The sequence below is a fragment of the Coregonus lavaretus genome (assembly GCF_964263955.1).
Source record: "Coregonus lavaretus genome assembly, chromosome: 24".
Taxonomy (NCBI): domain Eukaryota; kingdom Metazoa; phylum Chordata; class Actinopteri; order Salmoniformes; family Salmonidae; genus Coregonus; species Coregonus lavaretus.
The window spans coordinates 20,079,150-20,097,728 of NC_140011.1; the positions used below are offsets into that span (position 1 = coordinate 20,079,150).

An 18,579-nucleotide genomic window follows, 5' to 3' on the forward strand; every position below is an offset into this window, starting at 1 on the left:
CAAGATCTCACCTCGTGGGGCGTCAATGATCATGAGGAAGGTGAGGGATCAGCCCAGAACTTCACGGCAGGACCTGGTCAATGACCTGAAGAGAGCTGGGACCACAGTCTCAAAGAAAACCATTAGTAACACACTACGCCGTCATGGATTAAAATCCTGCAGCGCACGCAAGGTCCCCCTGCTCAAGCCAGCGCATGTCCAGGCCCATCTAAAGTTTGCCAGTGACCATCTGGATGATCCAGAGGAGGAATGGGAGAAGGTCATGTGGTCTGATGAGACAAAAATAGAGCTTTTTGGTCTAAACTCCACTCACCATGTTTGAAGGAAGAAGAAGGATGAGTACAACCCCAAGAACACCATCCCAACAGTGAAGCATGGAGGTGGAAACATCATTATTTGGGGATGCTTTTCTGCAAAGGGGACAGGACGACTGCACCATATTGAGGGGAGGATGGATGGGGCCATGTATCGTGAGATCTTGGCCAACAACCTCCTTCCCTCAGTAAGAGCATTGAAGATGGGTCGTGGCTGGGTCTTCCAGCATGACAACGACCCGAAACACACAGCCAGGGCAACTAAGGAGTGGCTCCGTAAGAAGCATCTCAAGGTCCTGGAGTGGCCTAGCCAGTCTCCAGACCTGAACCCAATAGAAAATCTTTGGAGGGAGCTGAAAGTCCGTATTGCCCAGCGACAGCCCCGAAACCTGAAGGATCTGGAGAAGGTCTGCATGGAGGAGTGGGACAAAATCCCTGCTGCAGTGTGTGCAAACCTGGTCAAGACCTACAGGAAACGTATGATCTCTGTAATTGCAAACAAAGGTTTCTGTACCAAATATTAAGTTCTGCTTTTCTGATGTATCAAATACTTATGTCATGCAATAAAATGCAAATGAATTACTTAAAAATCATACAATGTAAATTTTAGATTCCGTCTCTCACAGTTGAAGTGTACCTATGCTAAAAATTACAGACCTCTACATGCTTTGTAAGTAGGAAAACCTGCAAAATCGGCAGTGTATCAAATACTTGTTCTCCCCACTGTATATTAGCATTTTCATGCTTCATGTTCAAATCATCCTAAAGTATCAAAAAATTGATTGTGTAACTGTATGTTATGTTAGATGATTTGGATATGATGCGTGAAAATGTTAATATAGACATGCATTTGAAACAGTGGCCAGGTAAACAAAACCAAAGCATGGGGTGCTGTTGTACCTTGTCCATAGACTGCTTACAGGGTAAGGAAACCAATATGTCATTTTATATTTTGGGTGAACTATCCCTTTAACATTTAGGGGGGGGCGGGGAATAAAAATAAATCACACCTAATAGCAGGAACAGCACTATCTAGTGGTCAGAACCTGGTCATATCAGGATGTAGGATGGGACCTAAATCTAACAACTTCAATTACTAATTTCTCTGAACAGGAGAAAAAAACCATCACCAAATTCATTGAGAATGTATTACATAGGATGAAAAACAGCACTCTGTGCCGCAACACCATGCTACTTGTCAAACATAGAGAATTTATATTGTATACTCGTTGTTGAGATTGGCGTGGGGTGGTCCGTGGGTGGCTTTTGACAATTTCTTTGGAATCCTTATATCTTACTCATTGTTAGAATTTTTGGGGTCCAAATCGGATGTTATGTACTATATTTAAAATGGCCAATTTGGGAGCAATCAATTAGCTTAATTTCTCAGAGATCAAATTATATTTCAACAAAAGAATGTTGCAGGAATGATAATCTCCTCCGTTTCTAACTACAGAAACAATTTCAGAACAATCTGAGATGGTGGGTGTCATGGCTTGGTGAAATGACATAGAACGACCCTCTCTCTGGTCTTAATGGCTTGTGAATGAGATGTCTCGCATATGTGTCCAACTGCCACTTTTCCTGCTATATGAGCTGGTTGGCTGATCCACAGGCTGGCAGGTTTGTCTGGCTAGCTTCCTGCCTGTTTTCCTGGTTGGTGTTGTGGCTGTTGGTCTGTCTGTTAGGGGGGCTGTTGTGTGTGGGTACCAGCTGACAATCAGTCTTCGAATGGTAAGTGATACTGATTTGCACAGCACCGTGTGTGTATGTCAGGATTAGGAAATCCTCCCCTGGAAGGTTCAGTTTAAGACCCCAAACACGTTCATATCTTAGGAATTAAATAATAAATTGCCCAGATAAAACACACACCTGTGGTCTTGGCTCTTGGTGTTATTGTGGCTTAGTTCGTGTGGTTGGAAGACCTTCCGATCAGAGGTCACTCAAGGGCCAAAGCTATGTTGTCTGAAAAGCTTTTAGAGGGACTGTAAATTGATGTTCTGACAAGCTTGTCTTTCAGACACATTTTTCTCATAATACACTATGGTCATTAAACATTTCAGAGAGAAAGATGTATCACATAAGAGTGGGAGCTAGACAGAACAGGAAGACAGAGGGGGAGCCATTACGTCGTACGGGAAGGCTTTCAAAGTAGTGCACTACAGGTTGCTTTTGTCTAGGTGGATACGTTGCTTTTTATATCTCTAGATATTGGAGTGCCTGAGCTGGCTAAGTGCCTCGCTTAGGGGCTCAACAGGAGCACTACACCTCACTAGGGATTTCAAACTGCAGCTGCCCAACTTCCAGTCCTATATCATTCCCCCAAAATGCTTTGTGAGAGGCCTGGATGTCACATCGGCTCACAGGCCGGCCCTGTCTCTCGCTTTTTCCTTCCACAGAGCTGTGTGTGGGGTGAGTGGGTCTGAGGAGTTTATCTGTGTTTGCTCATCAACTACAGTCGTATGAAAAAGTTTGGGCACCCCTCTGAGGCTGCATAATAATTTACTCTGTCGTCACAGAAAATGATCACAGTGGCATGCCATTCATTTTCTAATAAAAGCTGAGTACTGGGGTATTGTCCAGACAAAGATTTTTAGTGTAGCAATATTAAGTTGTATGAAATTAAATCAGATGTGAAAAATAGGCTATGCAAAAATTTGGGCACCCTTCTGTTGATTTGAATACCTGTAACTACTTAGCACTGATTAATTGGAACACACAATTGGTTTGGTGAGCTCATTAAGCCTTGAACTTCATAGACACATGCATCCAATCATGAGAAAAGGTATTTAAGGTGGCCAATTGCAAGTTGTTGTTCTCTTTGACTCTCCTCTGAAGAGTGGCAACATGGGGGCCTCAAAACAACTCTCAAATGACCTGAAAACAAAGATTGTTCAACATTATGGTTTAGGGGAAGGATACAAAAAGCTATCACAGAGATGTAAGCTGTCAGTGTCCACTGTGAGGAACATTTTGAGGAAATGGAAGACCACAGGCACAGTTCTTGTTAAGGCCAGAAGTGGCAGGCCAAGTAAAATATCGGAGAGGCAAAGGCGAAGGATGGTGAGAACGGTCAAAAACAGCCCACAGACCACCTCCGTAGACCTACAACATAATCTTGCTGCAGATGGTGTCACTGTGCATCGTTCAACAATTCAGCGCACTTTGCACAAGGAGAAGCTGTACGGGAGAGTGATGCGGAAGAAGCCTTTTCTGCACACACGCCACAAACAGTGTCACTTGAGGTATGCAATCGCACATTTGGACAAGCCAGCTTCATTTTGGAATAAGGTGCTGTGGACTGATGAAACAAAGATTGAGTTATTTGGTCATAACAAGGGGCGTTATGCATGGCGGCAAAAGAACACAGCGTTCCAAGAAAACACTTGCTACCCACAGTAAAATTTGGTGGGGGTTCCATCATGCTGTGGGGCTGTATGGCCAGTGCCGGTACTGGGAATATTGTTAAAGTTGAGGGTCGCATGGATTCCACTCAATATCAGCAGATTCCTGGGAATAATGTTGAAGAATCAGACACAAAATTGAAGTTACGCCGGGGCTGAATATTTCAACAAGACAACGACCCAAAACACTGCTCAAAATCTACCCGGGCATTTATGCAGAGGAACAAGTACAATGTTCTGGAATGGCCATCCCAGTCCCCAGACCTGAATATCATTAAGAATCTGTGGGATGATTTAAAGCAGGCTGTCCATGCTCGGCAACCATCAAACCTAACTGAAGTGGAGATGTTTTGTAAGGAGGAATGGTCCAAAATACCTTCATCCAGAATCCAGACACTCATTAGAGGCTATAGGAAGCGTCTAGAGGCTGTTATTTTAGCAAAAGGAGGCTCTACTAAATATTGATGTGATTTTTCTGTTGGGGTGCCCAAATGTATGCACCTGTCTAATTTCGTTTTGATGCATATTGCACATTTTCTGTTAATCCAATAAACCTCATTTCACTACTGAAATATTACTGTGTCCATCAGTTATTTGATAGATCAAAATTAAATTGCTGATCCAAACACCCAATTATTTATAAATGGAAATCATGGAAATTGTCAGGGGTGCCCAAATTTTTTCATACGACTGTACTATTAACACACACACACACGCATACGCACATACACACCGCACGCACACACATAAACACACACCTCCCTCCCTGAGGGGATGGAGTGTTTAGACAGAGTCATGGGGGAGACATGTCCACTTGAGGGTGGCTAATTTCAGCAGACAGGGACAGAGGCAGCATTAGTGTTCCCTTGAGTCAGCTGTCCCGTCAGACTGGCCCAACTCTGCCCTGGATCCCTAGTTCCATTCAGTCACAGCCACAGTCACAACCCTATCCCCTCCCTACTGTATGACAGTTCCTGGGGAGGAGCTATGCCTGGGCACACATGTCATCATGTGAGACTGGCAGTTATGAAATCATCTCATCTCCTATGTCTTCCTGTACAGTTGTCTTACAGAAGTTACTAGCTCAGTTGGTAGAGCATGGCGCTTGCAACGCCAGGGTTGTGGGTTCGCTTCCCACAGGGGTGTATGCACTCACTAACTGTAAGTCGCTCTGGATAAGAGCGTCTACTAAATGACTAAAATGTAAATGTAAATGTAGCACTGGGGGATGCTAAAAACATTCATTTGGGGTATGGTCCTGTTTTTGGATTGAATTTATTACGTCCTTGGTTTAAGGGATTTGCAGGGCAGTCGTCTCCTTAGACCAGATTTCTTAGTGGCCCTCTAAATCTAGAACACCCAAAATGCCCCACCCTGTTTTTTTCCCTCAGGTGGTCTCCCATTCAAATACTGACCAGGCACAAGCCTATTCAGCTTCCTCTTTCAAAAGCCTACATGGAGATTCAGGATAAGACTGCTGGCTAGCGTATATCTTTCCCTCCTTCTCTTGCAGCTGAGACATGAGGTTACACCCCTGCACTCCACAGTTCTTTCATCCCACAACGTGAGCCTCTTCCGCCTTCTGGAGGATAGAAACCGAGCCCTAAAGCTTGAGGTGGCCACCCTTCGCCAGGAGAAACAGCAGTACAGGACACTGGTGAGCCTGAACCTTCGCCTCTCTCCTCCACACAACTAGCCCAGACAGCACTCAATCACTAAAAGGTGTTCTGTTATGGGCCATCTATTCTCCAGAGTACAGCATATTACACCATATCTGTGTTTTTGATCAGTCTCCATCTATCCAGATAACCCTCAGTTTGGGCCTTCAAGGCATTGGTTAAGTCCTGATCATGTTTTATCATATTCTTTACTGCATTTACTTTGATCACAATCTTTGTCCTCATAGAATGTATATTGTATAGACTAGCGAGTGTATGTTTCGTTCCTTTATGGCATATAAGGTCTTTATGGCAAGCTCTCATGCAAAGCAGATGTTGTGTTCTTTGTCATGCCACTGTGTATTGTGCAGTCAGGAGAGTGTATAAAATATAGAGGAGAAGTGAAGAGCAGAATAGACGAGAACAGGGGAAGGGGAGGAAGTCCTCTGGGGCTCACCCTGGTCCCATGGGTGAAGGTGCAAAAGCTGTTGTCCTGGCAACAGGCCCACTTGCATGATAGGGACAGATTGGTAAGTGCTACTGGTCGGTAGTCATTTAGGCAGGTTACCTTAGTGTTCTTGGGCACAGAGACTATGGTGGTCTGCTTGAAACATGTTGGTATTACAGACTCCAACAGGGAGAGGTTGAAAATGTCAGCGAAGACACTTGCCAGTTGGTCAGCGCATGCTCGGAGTACACGTCCTGGTAATCCGTCTGGCCCTGCGGCCTTGTGAATGTTGACCTGTTTAAAGGTCTTACTCACATCGGCTACGGAGAGCGTGATCACACAGTCATCCGGAACAACTGATGCTCTCATGCATGTTTCAGTGTTACTTGCCTCGAAGCGAGCATAGAAGTAATTTCGCTCGTCTGGTAGGCTCCTGTCGCTGGGCAGCTCGTGGCTTTGTAGTCTGTAATAGTTTGTGAGCCCTGCAACATCTGACGCGCATCGGAGCCGGTGTAGTACGATTCAATCTTAGTCCTGTATTGACGCTTTGCCTGTTTGATGGTTCGTCGGAGGGCATAGCGGGATTTGTTATAAGCTTCTGGGTTAGAGTCCCACTCCTTGAAAGCGGCAGCTCTATTCTTTAGCTCAGTGTAGATGTTGCCTGTAATCCATGGCTTCTGGTTGGGGTATGTACGTACAGTCACTGTGGGGACGACGTCATCGATGCACTTATTGATGAAGCCAGTCACTGATGTGGTGTACTCCTCAATGCCATCGGAAGTTTCCCGGAACATATTCCGGTCTGTGCTAGCAAAACAGTCCTGTAGCTTAGCATCTGCTTCATCTGATCACTTTTTTATTGACTGAGTCACTGGTACTTCCTGCTTTAGTTTTTGCTTGTAGCAGGAATCAGGAGGGTAGAATTATGGTCAGATTTGCCAAATGGAGGGCGATGGAGAGCTTTGTACACATCTCTGTGTGCGGAGTAAAGGTGGTCTATCGTTTTTTTCCCTCTGGTTGTACATTTAACATGCTGGTAGAAATAAGGTAAAACAGATTTAAGTTTCTCTGCATTAAAGTCCCCGGCACTAGGAGCGCCGCCTCTGGATGAGCGTTTTCCTGTTTGCTTATGGCCGAATACAGCTCATTGAGTGCGGTCTTAGTGCCAGCATCAGTTTGTGGTGGTAAATAGACAGCTACGAAGAATATAGATGAAAACTCTCTTGATTGTCCTCATGATAAGAACAATATTGATGGTAACTGGAACAACAGCTAATTAACAAGGCTAATGACAGTGTAGTGCCAGAGTCATTATTTCCGTCACTAATGTGTGTTAATCAAATGCATGAAGTCAAAATCACAAGGTTAACATATCCCATTAAAATTGAGTACATTGCAATCCTATTAGATCCCATTGAAGTCACCCCCAGGAAATTCACATTGTTTTGGCGAAGGCTTCCTAAAGTGATTTTTGTCACGGTCTGCTTTGGCTGAGGTCTCCATCCTCCCTAATTGAATTGGCCCAGGCAGATCAGAGCTCTTTCAGCTGTTTCTCTCTCTATCTCTCAGGCAGCCTCCATAAATCCATTATCCTCTCCAGGAGATCGCTAAAAGTACAGCCCCATTTTCAAAGAGGGAGGAAAAAATGTATAGGGCCGACATGATTCCTCTATTCAACAATGAGATATACAGTCATGGTCAAAAGTTTTGAGAATGACACAAATACTAATTTTCACAAAGTCTGCTGCCTCCATTTTGATGTTGGCAATTTGCAAATACTCCAGAATGTCATGAAGAGTGATCAGATGAATTGCAATTAATTGCAAAGTCCCTCTTTGCCATAAAAATTTACTTAATCCCCAAAAAACATTTCCACTGCATTTCAGCACTGCCACAAAAGGACCAGCTGCCATCAAGTCAGTGATTCTCTCGTTAACACAGGTGAGAGTGTTGATGAGGACAAGGCTGGAGATCACTCTGTCATGCTGATTGAGTTAGAATAACAGACTGGAAGCTTTAAAAGGAGGGTGGTTCATGAAATCATTGTTCTTCCTCTGTTAACCATGGTTACCTGCAAGGAAACACGTGCCATCATCATTGCTTTGCACAAAAAGGGCTTCACAGGCAAGGATATTGCTGCTAGTAAGATTGCACCTAAATCAACCATTTATCGGATCATCAAGAACCTCAAGGAGAGAGGTTTCATTGTTGTGAAGAAGGCGTCAGGGCGCCCAAGAAAGTCCAGCAAGCGCCAGGACCGTCTCCTAAAGTTGATTCAGCTGCGGGATCGGAGCACCACCAGTGCAGAGCTTGCTCAGGAATGGCAGCAGGCAGGTGTGAGTGCATCTGCACGCACAGTGAGGCAAAGACTTTTGGAGATGGCCTGGTGTCAAGAAGGGCAGCAAAGAAGCCACTTCTCTCCAGGAAAAACATCAGGGACAGACTGATATTCTGCAAAAGGTACAGGGATTGGACTGCTGAGGACTGGGGTATAAAGTCATTTTCTCTGATGAATCCCCTTTCCGATTTTTTGGGGCATCCGGAAAACACCTTGTCCGGAGAAGACAAGGTGAGCGCTACCATCAGTCCTGTGTCATGCCAACAGTAAAGCATCCTGAGACCATTCATGTGTGGGGTTGCTTCTCAGCCAAGGGAGTTGGCTCACTCACAATTTTGCCTAAGAACACAGCCATGAATAAAGAATGGTACCAACACATCCTCCGAGAGCAACTTCTCCCAACCATCCAAGAACAGTTTGGTGACGACCAATGCCTTTTCCAGCATGATGGAGCACCTTGCCATAAGGCAAAATAACTAAGTGGCTCGGGGAACAAAACATCGACATTTTGGGTCCATGGCCAGGAAACTCCCCAGACCTTAATCCCATTGAGATCTTGTGGTCGATCCTCAAGAGGCGGGTGGACAAACAAAAACCCACACATTCTGACAAACTCCAAGCATTGATTATGCAAGAATGGGCTACCATCAGTCAGGATGTGGCCCAGAAGTTAATTGACAGCATGCCAGGGTGGATTGCAGAGGTCTTGAAAAAGATGGGTCAACACTGCAAATATTGACTCTTTGCATAAACTTAATGTAATTGTCAATAAAAGCCTTTGACACTTATGGAATGCTTGTAATTATACTTCAGTATACCATAGTAACATCTGACTAAAATATCTCATAACACTGAAGCAGCGAACTTTGTGAAGATAATATTTTTGTCATTCTCAAAACTTTTGACCACGACTGTACAGTAGCAGTATGGTGACAGAAGGAACAGAAAGGAGTTACCCATAAAATGTTGGGTTAGTTAAGCAATGGATTGAGTGTTTGCCCCCCTTCCTCTGCACAGTCCCATCTGGATCCTTCTCTACCCCCCACCACCTTTTTACCAAGCCCCACCACGCCTCTACCAAGTCCCATGCATTCTGGGTGTAACCCAATGATTTAAATATACACTAAAAGATTAATACGGGGCGCTGTGTTGAAGCCACCTTGCCTCCATCTTGGCACTCCCCCACCATTGTAATTTTTTTGGGAGAGTTTATTAATTAATTTGTTTTTTGCCACATTTATTATATTACAGACACCTTAATGCATACTTTTCAGTTATATTATGTGAGCTAAACATAAAAAAATTATATATATACAGTGGGGAGGACAATTATTTGATACACTGCCAATTTTGCAGGTTTTCCTACTTACAAAGCATGTAGAGGTCTGTAATTTTTTATCATAGGTACACTTCAACTGTGAGAGACGGAATCTAAAACAAAAATCCAGAAAATCACATTGTATGATTTTTAAGTAATTAATTTGCATTTTATTGCATGACATAAGTATTTGATCACCTACCAACCAGTAAGAATTCCGGCTCTCGCAGACCTGTTAGTTTTTCTTTAAGAAGCCCTCCTGTTCTCCACTCATTAACTGTATTAACTGCACCTGTTTGAACTCGTTACCTGTATAAAAGACACCTGTCCACACACTCAATCAAACAGACTCCAACCTCTCCACAATGGCCAAGACCAGAGCGCTGTGTAAGGACATCAGGGTTAAAATTGTAGACCTGCACAAGGCTGGGATGGGCTACAGGACAATAGGCAAGCAGCTTGGTGAGAAGGCAACAACTGTTGGCGCAATTATTAGAAAATTGAAGAAGTTCAAGATGACGGTCAATCACCCTCGGTCTGGGGCTCCATGCAAGATCTCACCTCGTGGGGCATCAATGATCATGAGGAAGGTGAGGGATCAGCCCAGAACTACACGGCAGGACCTGGTCAATGACCTGAAGAGAACTGGGACCACAGTCTCAAAGAAAACCATTAGTAACACACTACGCCGTCATGGATTAAAATCCTGCAGCGCACGCAAGGTCCCCCTGCTCAAGCCAGCACATGTCCAGGCCCGTCTGAAGTTTGCCAATGACCATCTGGATGATCCAGAGGAGGAATGGGAGAAGGTAATGTGGTCTGATGAGACAAATATAGAGCTTTCTGGTCTAAACTCCACTCGCCGTGTTTGGAGGAAGAAGAAGGATGAGTACAACCCCAAGAACACCATCCCAACTGTGAAGCATGGAGGTGGAAACATCATTCTTTGGGGATGCTTTTCTGCAAAGGGGACAGGACGACTGCACCGTATTGAGGGGAGGATGGAAGGGGCCATGTATCGCGAGATCTTGGCCAACAACCTCCTTCCCTCAGTAAGAGCATTGAAGATGGGTCGTGGCTGGGTCTTCCAGCATGACAACGACCCGAAACACACAGCCAGGGCAACTAAGGAGTGGCTCCGTAAGAAGCATCTCAAGGTCCTGGAGTGGCCTAGCCAGTCTCCATACCTGAACCCAATAGAAAATCTTTGGAGGGAGCTGAAAGTCCGTATTGCCCAGCGACAGCCCCGAAACCTGAAGGATATAGAGAAGGTCTGTATGGAGGAGTGGGACCCTGCTGCAGTGTGTGCAAACCTGGTCAAGACCTACAGGAAACGTATGATCTCTGTAATTGCAAACAAAGGTTTTTGTACCAAATATTAAGTTCTGCTTTTCTGATGTATCAAATACTTATGTCATGCAATAAAATGCAAATGAATTACTTTAAAATCATACAATGTGATTTTCTGGATTTTCGTCTCTCACAGTTGAAGTGTACCTATGATAAAAATTACAGACCTCTACATGCTTTGTAAGTAGGAAAACCTGCAAAATCGGCAGTGTATCAAATACTTGTTCTCCCCACTGTATATATATACACAGTATATATATATATATATATATATATATATATATATATATATATATATATATATATATATATATATATATATATATATATATATATATATATATATTACAGTACCAGTCAAAAGTTTGGACACACCTACTCATTCAAGGGTTTTTCTTTATTTTTTGCAATTATAATAGGGCTATCTTCTGTATACCACCCCTACCTTGTCACAACACAACTGATTGGCTCAAACACATTAAGAAGGAAAGAAATTCCACAAATGAACTTTTAACAAGGCACACCTGTTAATTGAAATGCATTCCAGGTGACTACCTCATGAAGCTGATTGAGAGAATGCAAAGCTGTCATCAATGCAAAGGGTGGCTACTTTGAAGAATCTCAAGTATAAACTATATTTTGATTTGTTTATCACTTTTTTGGTTACTACATGATTCCATGTGTTATTTCATAGTTTTGATGTCTTCACTATTATTCTACAATGTAGAAAATAGTCAAAATAAAGAAAAACCCTTGTATGAGTAGGTGCGTCCAAACTTTTGACTGGTACTGTAAATAAACATTTTCATTAAAGTATACTTTTTTGAGATTACTAATGTTACTGTCCCCCACTACAACAACAACATACTTAAATAAATGTAATTCCTATGGAGGACTGCTCCTACTGGGGAGTGCCAGTATGACCGACCGGTGGCTTCAAAGCCTCTCAATGGCCAATACATAGCATCAGCAATCCACGGTTTATATTCATCATTGGTGTAGCCAGCCAGGGCACTGAGTTCAGCTGGGCAGCACGGTTTGTGTCGGCATTAATCAAAGCAGACTTGATCCAGATCTGAACAGACTGAGCCAGCCCATAATCAAATTGGAGGCAGAGCAGAGAGCTCATTGCTGGCACATTGGCTAAGTAATTGAAAGGTCAGATTAAATATATAACTACCTACCTATCTACTCGGGCTGGGAATTTCCAGAGACCTCAAGATACAATATTATCATGATACTTAGGTGCCGATACAATATGTATTACGATTCTCACGATTCTATATGTGTTGCGATTCGATGTTCCAAACATATTGCTCTCCATACAGTGCCTTCGGGAAGTGTTCATACCCCTTGAGTTATTCCACATTTTGTTGTTACACCCTGAATTCAAAATGGATTACATAGATTTTTCTCTCTCACCCATCTACACACAATACCCCATAATGACAAAGTGAAAACATGTTTTTATAAATTTTTGCAAATACAGAAATATCTCATTTACATAAGCATTCACACGCCTGAGTCAATACTTTGTAGAATCACCTTTGGCAGCGATTACAGCTGTGAGTCTTTCTGAATATCTATCTAAGAGCTTTCCACACCTGGCTTGTGAAACATTTGCCCATTATTCTTTTCAGAATTCTTCAAGCTCTGTCAAATTAGTTGTTGATCACTGCTAGGCAAACATTTACAGGTCTTGCCTTAGCCTTGCAAGTAGATTTAAGTTAAAACTGTAACTCCGCCACTCAGGAACATTCACTGTCTTCTTGGTAAGCAACTCCAGTGTAGATTTGGCCTTGTGTTTTAGGTTATTGTCCTGCTGAAAGGTGAATTAATATCCCATTTTCTGGTGGAAAGCAGACTGAACCAGGTTTTCCTCTAGGATTTTGTCTGTGCTTAGCTCCATTCCATTTATTTTGTATCCTGAAAATCTCATGATGCAGCCACCACTATGCTTGAAAATATGGAGAGTGGTACTCAGTTATGTGTTGTATTGGATTTGCCACAATTGCAGTATTACTTTAGTGCCTTGTTGCAAACAGGATGCATGTTTTGGAATATTTTAATTGTGTACAGGCTTCCTTCTTTTCACTCTGTCAATTAGGTTAGTATTTTGGAGTAACTACAATGTTGTTGATCCATCCTCAGTTTTCTCCGATCACAGCCATTAAACTCTGTAACTGTTTTAAAGTCACCATTGGCCTCATGGTGAACCCCCTGAGGTGGTTTCCTTCCTCTCCGGTAACTGAGTTAAGAAGGACACCTGTGGGCCTCCCGATGGCGCAGCGGTCTAAGGCACTGCATTGTAGTGTTGCGGCATCACTACAGCCTGGGGTTCGATCCCAGGCTGTGTCACAACCGGCCGTGACCGGGATTCCCATAGGGCGGTGCACAATTGGCCAAGCGTCGTCGGGGTTAGGGGAGGGTTTAGCCGGGTTGGCTTTACTTGGCTCATCACGCTCTAGCTACTCCTTGTGGCGGGCCGGGCACCTGCAGGCTGACTTCGGTTGTAAGTTGAACGTTGTTTCCTCTGACACATTGGTGCAGCTGGCTTCCGGGTTAAGCAAGTGGGTGTTAAGAAGTGCAGCTTGGCGGGTCATGTTTCGGAGGACGGGGGTACATAAATTGTTTTAATAAATAAAGGACGCCTGTATCTTTGTAGTGACTGGGTGTATTGATACACCATCCAAAGTGTAATTATTAACATATACCAATAGGTCCACTTCTTTGTGAGGCATTGGAAAACCTCCCTGGTCTTTGTGGTTGAATCTGCATTTGAAATTCACTGCTCGACTGAGGGACCTTACAGATAATTGTATGTGTATGGTACAGAGATGAGGTAGTCATTCCAAAATAATGTTAAACACTATCATTGCACACAGAGTGAGTCCATGCAACTTATTGTGTGACTTGTTAAGCAAATGTTTACTCCTGAACTCATTTAGGCTTGCCATAAGAAAGGAGTTGAGTACTTATTGACTCAAGACATTTTAGCTTTTCATTTTGTATTACTTTTAACAGAAAAATCGAAAAACGTAATTCCACTTTGACATTATGAGGTATTGTGTGTAGGCCAGTTTTAAAAAATCACATTTACATTTACAATTTAGTCATTTAGCAGACGCTCTTATCCAGAGTGACTTACAGGAGCAATTAGGGTTAAGTGCCTTGCTCAAGGGCACATCGACAGATTTTTCACCTAGTCGGCTCAGGGATTAGAACCAGCGACCTTTTGGTTACTGGCACAACGCTCTTAACCACTAAGCTACCATTTTAAATTCAGGCTATAACACAACGAAATGTGGAAAAAGTCAAGGGGTGTGAATACTTTCTGAAGGCACTGTATGTCTGCTGCAAACGGACAAGCGCGAGCCATGAGAAAAATAGTTTTGATTAGACATGGAAATAAGTGCTGAAAATAAATTGGCTCCCTATTTAAAAAGAAGATGGAGAACAGGCTATGAAGGAAAAAATACTGGAGTTTTGGTGCAGGTGGTACAGCCAACTAGCGCAGAACTAATATTGTGAAATTGTCAAAGCGATACATTTACATTTTAGTCATTTAGCAGACGCTCTTATCCAGAGCGAATTACAGTTAGTGAGTGCATACATTTTTCATACTGGTACGATACGATACGATATATATATATATATAAGTAACTATCTATTTTTTTCCCCCAAATCACTTGTTTCTAGGCTTGTTGAATCAAGACTGCTTTTCATAATGTAACAGATGTTGACAAGATCTCAGGTACCCACTGCATTGTGGGTGCTACCATTGGCTTCTCTCTGGTGGCCAGAGGTCAACGCAGAATGGACTTACGAATTTTTTTTTCATTTACATTGTGATATACTGTGATGTAATGTGGAAGGGTCAAATACTGTAGGCCTATGCAACACTGTATATATTACTCAATGTCTAAGTCAATGAGAGAGAAATAACATTCTCAAAACAAGAAGTCACAGATTTTGCCCAGTAGCAATACAAGGGTGACTAGTCAGTATAGACATGAATGATGATGTGATGATGACGTCCATAGAGGGCACAGAAGCCACAGCTAGCCAAAGGAAGGGGCTGTCTGAATTTAGAAATCCTTAACTACTGCTTGTCCAAATGGCTGTGATACATGGCCCACAAATCAACACAACTTAGAAAGTGTTTCTAGTTACATTGCCTTGGCAACTGCCTCATCCTGTCTCTGAGCTGTTAATGACTGAAATGACCCCTCAGAGTGAGAGAGCTATAAAAGTAGACCCATTTCAGTAATACCACTAGTTGTTTCAGTCAAATTCATCAATACAAATGTCTTTGTAGAATCTCATCCTTATGAATCTTATAAGCAAGAGCTAAAGCAAGGAGCGGTCTCTGTCACCGCAGAAGCAATTTGTGCAAACATTTTGACACCATTGAAATGTAGGGCCTTCCTGGATAATTTCAAATCTGACTAATCGGATTAAAGTAACTGACCAGTGAAAATCTCACTTTTAAAAGTTAATATTCTGTTAACTCATACCCAAATAATGTTGTTGACTCGTGCTATACTTGTATTTGTGGCCAAGCATACATATTAGAAAAAACACTTCAAAAACTCCACATCAAACTTGTATCTCAAACAGACCGTTTAAAAAATGCTTGCTATTTCCTAATCTAGTATGATGTCATACTGCTGAGGAGGATGAGCTGGCCACTCAGTGGTCTAGACGAGGATGAGCTGGCCAATGAGCGGTCTACTCCCGTTCATATTTTTAATGACCGGTATACGCCCACATCGTTCTGTTGTTGGGGTACGCCCACACCATTCCAACACAGAAAAGTTGCTTTTTAACATACTTCATTACCATTTTTTGGAAGGAAAACTATTTCACTCATATTGTAAGTAATTATAGGTCATATTTAATAGAAATCTGCAAACACTAGACAGTTTAAGTCATTTTAGACACTAACAGCACTGGGCGCACACACTGATTAAGGCAATATGATATACAGTTATGAGAAGAAGAAGGTGTGTGTGCTAGGGTTGAATGGCTGGAACCCTGATTTCCGAGATTTATTGGGATTTACCTCCAAAACCCTTCCCTTTCCCAGGGATAAATAACAGCGAGAAACTGGTAAATTATAATACATGATTTATATGAACAGCATGGTGTGAAATTGAACTATTAAATTATATGCAATATCTAAGTCTGGCTTCTCTACGGCCTCTGCATGATGAATCATCAACGCTCAGGGTGGGGACAGACAGCCCATCTCAGTATGGATCACAGTTCACAATGCATGTAGACCTATCATCTCATCGCCATTAATTATATAATGGCGCCGGTGAAGATGGCTGCCATTTTACAGCCCTATAACCAATTCTACTATTATGTGTGTTTTTTGGCGTTATTTGTAATTTATTCTGTACATAATGTTTCTGGCACCGTCTGTTATGACCAGAAAGAGCTTCTGGATATCAGGACAGTGATTACTCACCTCGTATTGGACGAAGATTTTTTCTTCAACGAGTCGGACGCAAAGGATATCCTACAGACATCCAACAAGGCCCAAATCCCCGTCATTCGCATGAGAAAGAGACAGAGATATAGTGGACGTAGGTCGGGGTGCCTTGTAAAGATCCGACGGCAAGCGAGTATCAACTTCCATCAATCCTATTAGCCAATGTTCAATCATTTGAAAATAAGATTACGGTTATCCTACCAACGGGACATAAAAAACTGTAATATCTTATGTTTCACTGAGTCGTGGTTGAACGACGACAGTGATAACATACAGCTAGCGGGCTATACGCTACATCGTCAGGATAGAGCGGCTGACTCCGGTAAGACAAGGGGTGGCGGTCTGTGTATATTTGTAAACAACAGCTGGTGCAAAAAATCTAATACCAAGGAAGTCTCAAGGTTTTGCTCGCCTGAGATAGAGGATCTCATGATAAGCTGTAGACCACACTATTTACCAAGAGAGTTTTCTTCTATATTTTTCGTAGCTGTCTATATACCACCACAAACCAATTCTGGTACTAAGACTGCCCTCAATGAGCTGTATAAGGCCATAAGTAAACAGGAAAACGCTCATCCAGAGGCAGCGCTCCTAGTGGCCGGGGACTTTAATGCAGGGAAAGTTACATCCGTTCTACCTAATTTCTACCAGCATGTTAAATGTGCAACCAGAGGGAAAAAAACCTCTAGACCACATTTACTCCACACACAGAGACGCATACAAAGCTCTCCCTTGCCCTCCATTTGGCAAATCTGACCATAACTCTATCCTGCTGATTCCTGCTTATAAGCAAAAACTAAAGCAGGAAGCACCAGTGACTCGGTTAATAAAAAAGTGGTCAGATGACGCTGATGCTAAGCAACATGACTGTTTTGCTAGCACAGACTGGTATATGTTCCGGGATTCTTCAGATAGCATTGAGGAGTACACCACATCAGTCACTGGCTTCATCAATAAGTGCATCGATGACGTCGTCCCCACAGTGACCGTATGTACATACCCCAACCAGAAGCCATGGATTACAGGCAACATCCGCACTGAGCTAAAGGCTAGAGCTGCCGCTTTCAAGGAGCAGGACTCTAACCCGGACGCTTATAAGAAATCCCGCTATGCCCTCCGACGAACCATCAAACAGGCAAAGAGTCAATACAGGACTAAGATTGAATCGTACTACACCGGCTCTGACGCTCGACGGATGTGGCAGGGCTTGAAAACTATTACAGACTACAAAGGGAAGCACAGCCGCAAGCTGCCCAGTGACACAAGCCTATCAGACAAGCTAAATCACTTCTATGCTCGCTTCGAGGCATGCAACACTGAAGCATGCATGAGATCACCAGCTGTTCCGGACGACTATGTGATAATAATAATATGTCATTTAGCAGACGCTTTTATCCAAAGCGACTTACAGTCATGTGCGCATACATTTTTACGTATGGGTGGTCCCGGGGATCGAACCCACTACCCTGGCGTTACAAGCGCCATGCTCTACCAATTGAGCTACAAAGGACCACGCTCTCCGTAGCCGATGTGAGTAAGACTTTTAAGCAGGTCAACATTCACAAGGCCGCAGGGCCAGACGGATTACCAGGACGTATACTCTGAGCATGCGCTGACCAACTGGCAAGTGTCTTCACTAACATTTTCAACCTGTCCCTGACTGAGTCTGTAATACCAACATGTTTCAAGCAGACCACCATAGTCCCTGTGTCCAAGGACACTAAGATAACCTGCCTAAATGACTACCAACCCGTAGCACTCACGTCTGTAGTCATGAAGTGCTTTGAAAGGCTGGTCATGGCTCACATCAACACAATTATCCCAGAAACCCTAGACCCACTCCAATTTCCATACCGCCCCAACAGATCCACAGATGATGCAATCTCTATTGCGCTCCACACTGCCCTTTCCCACCTGGACAAGAGGAACACCTACGTGAGAATGCTATTCATTGACTACAGCTCAGCGTTCAACACCATAGTGCCCTCAAAGCTCATCACTAAACTAAGGATCCTGGGACTAAACACCTCCCTCTGCAACTGGATCCTGGACTTCCTGACGGGCCCCGCCAGGTGGTAAGGGTAGGTAACAACACATCTGCCACGCTGATCGTCAACACGGGGGCCCCTCAGGGGTGCGTTCTCAGTCCCCTCCTGTACTCCCTGTTCACCCATGACTGCATGGCCAGGCACGACTCCAACACCATCATTAAGTTTGCTGACGACACAACAGTGGTTGCCCTGGTCACC

The 18,579-nt window shown here is 43.3% G+C and overlaps 1 protein-coding gene across 1 annotated transcript in view; it reads left to right on the plus strand.

The window, feature by feature from the left end:
- Positions 1-18,579, plus strand: part of LOC311099640 (RIMS-binding protein 2-like) — a gene marked incomplete at both ends in the record, with an annotated part of 96,399 nt that overhangs the window by 5,730 nt on the left and 72,090 nt on the right. The window contains one exon of the mRNA XM_084140357.1: positions 5,232-5,375. Within this exon, the coding sequence (XP_083996483.1) occupies positions 5,232-5,375 (144 nt within the window). The remainder of the gene's footprint in view (positions 1-5,231; positions 5,376-18,579) is intronic.